The sequence below is a fragment of the Haplochromis burtoni genome, unplaced genomic scaffold, assembly GCF_018398535.1.
Source record: "Haplochromis burtoni strain Fernald_Lab_line unplaced genomic scaffold, NCSU_Asbu1 Contig_38, whole genome shotgun sequence".
NCBI classification, from domain to species: domain Eukaryota; kingdom Metazoa; phylum Chordata; class Actinopteri; order Cichliformes; family Cichlidae; genus Haplochromis; species Haplochromis burtoni.
In genome coordinates this window covers 143,066-149,854 of record NW_024582399.1, presented here as the reverse complement: position 1 = coordinate 149,854, position 6,789 = coordinate 143,066, and the positions used below count along the sequence as shown (strand labels likewise).

General features: G+C 44.0%; 1 protein-coding gene across 5 annotated transcripts in view; it reads left to right on the top strand.

Annotated features, from left to right (window-relative positions):
• The window catches only part of tubd1 (tubulin, delta 1), a 25,205-nt gene extending 20,035 nt beyond the window's left edge, over positions 1–5,170 (top strand). Inside the window, exons 2-9 of one of the 5 annotated variants that reach the window (XM_042219782.1) lie at positions 442–496; positions 2,488–2,635; positions 2,726–2,942; positions 3,014–3,305; positions 3,903–4,067; positions 4,161–4,289; positions 4,493–4,676; positions 4,787–5,170. In XM_042219782.1, coding sequence (XP_042075716.1) covers positions 2,517–2,635; positions 2,726–2,942; positions 3,014–3,305; positions 3,903–4,067; positions 4,161–4,289; positions 4,493–4,676; positions 4,787–4,892 — 1,212 coding nt within the window. In that variant the 5' untranslated portion in view covers positions 442–496; positions 2,488–2,516 and the 3' untranslated portion in view covers positions 4,893–5,170. Of the gene's footprint in view, positions 1–438; positions 497–1,761; positions 2,402–2,487; positions 2,636–2,725; positions 2,943–3,013; positions 3,306–3,902; positions 4,068–4,160; positions 4,290–4,492; positions 4,677–4,786 lie in introns of those variants that run through there. The other 4 variants (XM_042219781.1, XM_014332945.2, XM_014332944.2 and 1 more) reach the window with 4 other exon arrangements.
• Positions 5,171–6,789: the final 1,619 nt, after the last annotated feature.

Genomic DNA, 6,789 nt, shown 5'->3' with positions numbered 1-6,789 from the left:
TTTTTATGACCTCTAGGGAGTCACCTACACCCACAGTGTTTTAACTGTCACGTACACACATCCACACGCACACTCACTCATGTGCGCTCACATAGACACCCGGGAACGTGCACATGTAGGCATTCATGTGCTCGTGCACATAGACACAGACAGAGTTTGCAGCACACCGTGGGGGGTTTTATGATGGGGTCGCCTCTATAAAGCTGGCTGTAACTAACAAAGGGGTGAAGATTTTGCAGAGGGACACACCGGCCTCGTCTTCCCTTCTAGAAGTGCATGCTTAAATGAAGATGAATAAAGATGAATAAAGGTTTTGTGAAATAACTACTGAGTTCCGGTGCCGTCTCTGGATGCCTCGACGAATAAAAGAACAGGGGTAAAACTGATTTCGGAACACTGACTAAATCATCTTTTTGTGGTTTATTGTCTTCAAACCAGCAGACAAAGCCGATTGCAGAAGATGTCAGAGAAGAACTTCAGGCCGTGTACTGAAAAGGTATTTTTTTCTTGTTATCAAAAGACATTTGGAGTGGCAGCTTCTACAACTGTTTGTGCTAAAGTAAAGCTTACAGTCTAAGAAATCACAGTGTTGATATTCAGCACAAAGAGAAAAACACGCCAGAGACAGTGGTAATGTGGATGACTGTACAGTGTGTGATGTGTAGTATTTCTCCAATCCAGACAAACACACTGCTTTATTGTGTTTTTGAAGTGTGTCTAACACTGGTGACAACTCCTCAAACGTAGCAGAAGGAATCTTTCTTTTTGAAGGACTGCTTCTTCTGCCTTTCACCACAGACGGTCTGTTTATATTTTCATCAAGAGTCTTTTTTTGTGCTGCTGAAGATGTAAAGTCAATGTTATGGCCAACCTCTGGCTGTATCTTGGTTGTGTTCCCCGGCAAAACCCAGCAGGCTGGTTCATCTGTGGCTGTCTTTGTGCCACGGATCCTCACTGTTGCCTCCACTTTAAACAGAAGTGCAGCGACATGGGTGCAGGTCTCAACAACTCCGGCCATACAGGTGCAGTGTGCAGCTTCGACCTTCCCCGTGGTGCTTACAATTACCCATGGTCGTAATGCAGGTTCATTCAGTCTTTGAGAGTGCAGTACCTGAAACACACACAGACAAAGTTGATTTAAAGACAATAAATGAAATGAGACAGGGAGGACACAAATTGGCGTTAATAATTTGCCCGATTATCAATGTGTTAATTTGCATCTACTTTACAATTATGGGCATATAATATGATAACGATATTTTAGCAGTTCAATGATAAATGTATAACATTAATTATGGTGGGGGGTGGAAAATGGCTATTTCACTCGATGCACTCCAGCTGACTTACCTTGGTATGAATGACGACGTACTCAGAGTTTGGCGGCTTGAAAATAGCCAAATCTTGCACCCAGCCATTTGTAAATTGGATGTGCGCCTCCAGTGACTTGTAATTACGAAACTGGTTCGCTGTGTAAGCGCTTACTCCACAAACAAGATACGTGAAGATATCGGGGTAGGACAGTGGCGGTAAGTCGTCTGGGTCTTTACTCCACTGCCGTATTTCATATGGGTCCAGATTTGCGATTTTTCTCTTCTTCTTCACCTTCGCTTTAGCTCTTCTACTGCTACTTTATTAAACAGCCCGAAGAGGGGGGGGGGGGGGGGGGGGGGGGGGGGGGGGGGGGGGGGGGGTGGGTGGGGGTGGTATTTGAATGTGTGTAATAAGTGTTTAATAACGTTCAAAAACAATCTTTTTGGCAAAAAATTAAAATGTATGTGGATATACATGGTAGATGCTGACAAAGTAAATGGCAATTAGAGGTTGGTGAATCATCCAAATGTCAGTAGTGTCGGTACTGAATCTATACTAGTGCGTCAGAATCGATACTTTGTTTCTATTCTCTTACGTTCAGTATGTACCCCACTGACTTGTGTTAAATAAATTATTTCTTTGGAAATAAAAATACACATGCACAAACCTTACACATGCACTATGAGAAAGGTCTGAACCTTTTTGTGTTGACTTTACAGAACAAGCTTAAGTTTTATTTTGAAACTTTTGCCGGTTTCGACCGGAAATGCCTGTTCAATTTTTTGTGGCGGCTTCGCGAGCGCTGTAACACCAACGTACCAGAGAAGGTATAGACAGCCCCGAAGTTATGAAGCGTTGCTCCATTAGCTCGAGGTCGCGGGTGTGTCACAGCGTGGGTGCCATCGCTCTGTGACCGGTACTGAGTCATCTGGGTGGAACATGTCTGTAGTAACAGTTCAGCTCGGTCAGTGCGGTAACCAGGTGGGTCAGGAGCTGTTTGACATCATTTGTAGCGATGCTCAGGAGGGACAGAGGAAGACGTACAGCGCTGCCAGCTGCGAGCGGTTCTTTCACCAGACCGCACAGGGAGGTACGACGCCTCTCTAATGGTACTAAACAAAGTCCGAGTCCCGTCTTCCGCACTCATGTTTCCTGCCGTGTTTTTTCCTACACCAGACCTCGTTGCCAGGGCGCTGTTGGTAGATATGGAGCCTAAAGTAATCAACCGGAGTATGAGCATGGCTGCAAAGTCTGGCAGGTGGAGCTATGGAGCGAGTTCTCACTTCAGCCAGAAGCAGGGCTCCGGAAACAACTGGGCTAATGGGTAAGGATGGGACAGTATGAGCCCACCTATTCTGGAATGCTGTCATTTGATAGCATTCACGCTGATCACCTGTTTCTTTTACTGATCTAGGTATTGTGTCCATGGTCCTTGTCACAGAGACGCAGTGGAGGAGCTGGTGAGGCGGGAGGTGGAGCGCTGTGACAGACTGGCTGGGCTTATAGCGATGATGAGTGTGGCAGGGGGGACGGGGTCAGGTGTCGGCACCTACGTTACTCAGTGTCTCCGTGATATTTATCCATCATCCTTTATCCTCAACCACCTTACCTGGCCGTACGGGACTGGAGAGGTGTGGACGCTGAACTATCTTTAACATGGTGTAAGAGAGAATCGTGCTACCTTCTGACTGTTTACTTTCAGGTGATCGTCCAGAACTATAACTCTGTGCTGACGCTGGCTCATCTCTACCAATTGTCAGACGCCATACTGGTGCACGAGAACGACACGGTGCACAGGATCTGCAGTCGGCTTCTTAATATCAAACACATCTCTTTCAGTGACGTCAACAGGGTCATCGCCCACCAGCTGGGCAGTATCCTGCAGCCCGCGCTCACCGCTGACTCCCATGGAGCATACAGCAGAAATCCTCTGGGTGAGAAAGGACAAACACTACTCACACCTGCAGTCGTGGACAGACGTTTACACACTCATGGTGGGCTTGAATGTCATGGTAATTTTTTGAGCTGCTGTTTTTCCAGATGGAACCTTTGTACAGCATACATCTTTAATGATATTAAAAAACAAGAGTTTGGTGCACAAGTTTGAATTTATTTTGGATTTTCCGTATTCCACACAGGGTCAGAAGTATACATACAGGTTCAAATGTATACATACATTCATTTAAATATTTTAATAAGTGTTGCAGAAGGATCTGCAATGTCTTTTAACTTGCCGAGACCAATTCACTTCTTGATAGTGGTCATGATTGAGTACATCTGGTAGTTTTTCTTTGGCAGCATGACAAGGATGTGTTTCATAGCCCTCAGTGGATTGACCAATACTCAGAACACTGGGAAAGTCCAATGAACTCAGCGAAGATCTAAGAACATCTGCAGATTTGCACAAGTTGGGAAAGTCTCTGAGAGCCATTTCTAAACAACTGCAAGTTCCAGGATCATAAGTTCAAACAATTGTTGGGTCATTAAAAATGTATGATCATATTCTCTGGGGAAAAAAAAAGCAGTTGAAACAAATGACTAAAGGTTCCCACAGAGTTTGCCTTTCTCACAATACAGCCTTTTTTTGTCAGGTGAATTGGTGAGTGCTCTTGCCTGTCATCCAGAGTACAAGCTACTGAGCTTGTGCACCATCCCACAGATGGCCAGTTCCTCCATAGCCTACAGTACGTTTAGCTGGCCGGGGCTGCTCAAACACCTGCGACAGATGCTCATCTCCAACACAAAGATGGAAGAAGGCAAGTGCACACTAACATAACCGTGTAGCCTGTTATGTCAATGAGATATTGTTGGAAGTGATAGTGAGAGGATCTTTGTTTGTCGTGTGACAGGTATAGACTGGCAGGTGCGTCCTCCTGCTGACTCTGGGCGGAGCAGGAGTCTCACAGGGGGCAGCTTTAACACCTCTCTGGCCAACCTTCTCATCCTGAGAGGGAAAGATGTCTACAGTGCAGAGACAGGTCAGATGGGTGGATGAATCATTGATTTAATTTAATTAAAAGGGGAAAAAGGCGGGTGATTGTGTGAGTTTACCAGATAAATTTATGACAGTCATGTAGGGGATGATGTTTCCAAAAGATTGATTAGAGCAATTCTTTTGTAATAATGTAAGTCTGCAGATTGTACAGAGCAGGGGATGTGAATCATGTGCTTATGTGCTTAGGTGGCATTGATGATCCAGCCCTGTACACCTCCTGGCTCCCATCCAAAGAAGCTTTCAGCTTGTGGAAATCCCCTGTACCCTTTAATAAGTATGAGAAATCTGCCACGCTGGTCAGTAACAGCCAGGCTCTGCTCAGACCTTTGGATGACATGGTGGGAAAAGTCTGGAATATGTTTGCCTCCAGGTGGGTCAGTCCCTGTACATGCACAGTAAGGAAAAGCTGGTCCCAGAAGTATAACTGAGCAGACAGTTTCTCTTTTTAAAAATTCTTTTCTTTCACTTTTCCTGTTACAGGGCGTACGTCCATCAGTACATTAAATTTGGCATCTCAGAGGAGGACTTCCTAGACAGCTTCACATCTCTTGAACAGGTGATCTCCAGCTACAGTCAGCTGTGCTAGCACTGGGGACTACTGTGGCTTTCATGTAGATAAGAAAATAACACCTTATGTGTTTTGTATACATTTTTTATATTGCTGCTTTGATTTCACATAATTCTTTGAATTCCTGGACTCTGACATCTGCACTGGCGAGAACTGAGACACTGGAGGTCTCTATTCAAGATATAATGCTACTTTATAATACTTGCATCTCAAGTAGTATAGTGTCAAGTCAAGTTATAAGATGGGTAATAAAATGCTACATTAGTAAAAACTGTGTAGATCTATGCCAGACACTTGTTACCCCAAATTTGCAATCGCACCACCAGACCTACCTCTCAGCTTCCTAGTAGATGCACCAATGGTATCAATTTGAAAATCCCAGATTTGAGAAAATTTGACCTGTGACCTTAAGGTCAAGGTCACTGCGATTCAAACTGGTTTGACATTTTTAATAGATACGCCAATGGTATCGATGTTCGTCACCTTGTTCTTGAGTTATTGCATTCACAAACCTGGGCGTCCACGCCACCTGTCTGACTGGGTGGCTACAAAGGCTGACGGGTAAAATGTAAATCAAAAGATCACCTTGTGAAATCCTCGCTGAGGGATTTGCACAGATCCTGTAATGTGTGCAGCAAGATGCTGGAGATCTGCCAGTCATTCAGTCAGCAGCAATGTAAATGGCACGTTGCTGGTGTTTGGTCGGGTCAGGAATCCACAAGGGCGGAAACCTCAATGGCTAGAATCTGGAAGCATTTGAGTCAGTGAGGGGCAGGTCACTGAACAAACTGCTCTCCATCAGGGACAATCCATGTTACCTGCTCCACTCCACACTACTGAGCTCATTCTGCTGCAGCCTCATTCAACCACGCTGCCATAAAGAACGCCTCAGGAACTAATTTCTCTTGTTCTCTAAGAAACTCTACCGTAGCTCTTTTTTTTATGACCGCTGAACACACCTGTCAGTTTCTTACATTTAATCTACATACTTTTTCTTTTCTTTTTTAAATTAATGCTATTCCCACTATTCTTTTGCAGAATGTCTTATGTTTCTTTAACTCCAATTTTTTTCCATTTAATCAGTTGTACATTAACTTTTTGCACTACCTCACCTTATTAGGCTTTCACCTGGGCCTGCAGTACTTTTGCAGTTTTTATTGTAGATTTTACTCTTTTTATTCATAATCCTGCTGCTGTAACAAAGACATTTCCCTTGCAACAAAATAAAGTCATGTGTTACTTAATCAACCATAGCTACTGAAAACATAAGCGAGTGTGTATATTTCTTCTTCCCTTTTTAAGAATGCATCATGTTAAGTTTTTCTATGTAAATAAACTGTATTGGCTACAGCAGCTTAAATATGCATTAAGCAGTAAAATGTCCCAAGCTGAGATCAGCTTAAACGTTTACAGTTGAAATGCAATCAGTGATCATTTTGAAAGGCAGCACCGCACAAAGAAAAGTAGCAAAAGAATCACTTTTCATCTCTTTATTGTTTATGAGTTTTACACAGTAGAAGTGGAGTGACATAAAAGCAAAGAGTCTCTTTAGATAACAGCGTTGTCCGCACACAGACCCACTAACGTGTAGCTGCAGTGCTCGAGATGAACCCAGAAATGCTGAAGACCAACAACTTCAGCCAGCTTACAGACCGCTGTTGCCAAGCACATCCAACAGCCAACACCAGTCTGATAAGCTAGCTGATGGTGTGGAAGAGTGGTGTGAAGGAATGCCAAACCACATGGTTGGAGAGTCTCAACCATGAGCTGAAGTCGGCCAGGATCTACAGAGTATGTTTAAGAGTCGGGAAGGCAGGCAAGCTGAGAAATAATCAACATCAAAAACCAAATTCTTCTCCTACCATGAAGGATGTCATGCGTCTGGTACTAAAAGCAGTCAAAATAAGTGTGTTAG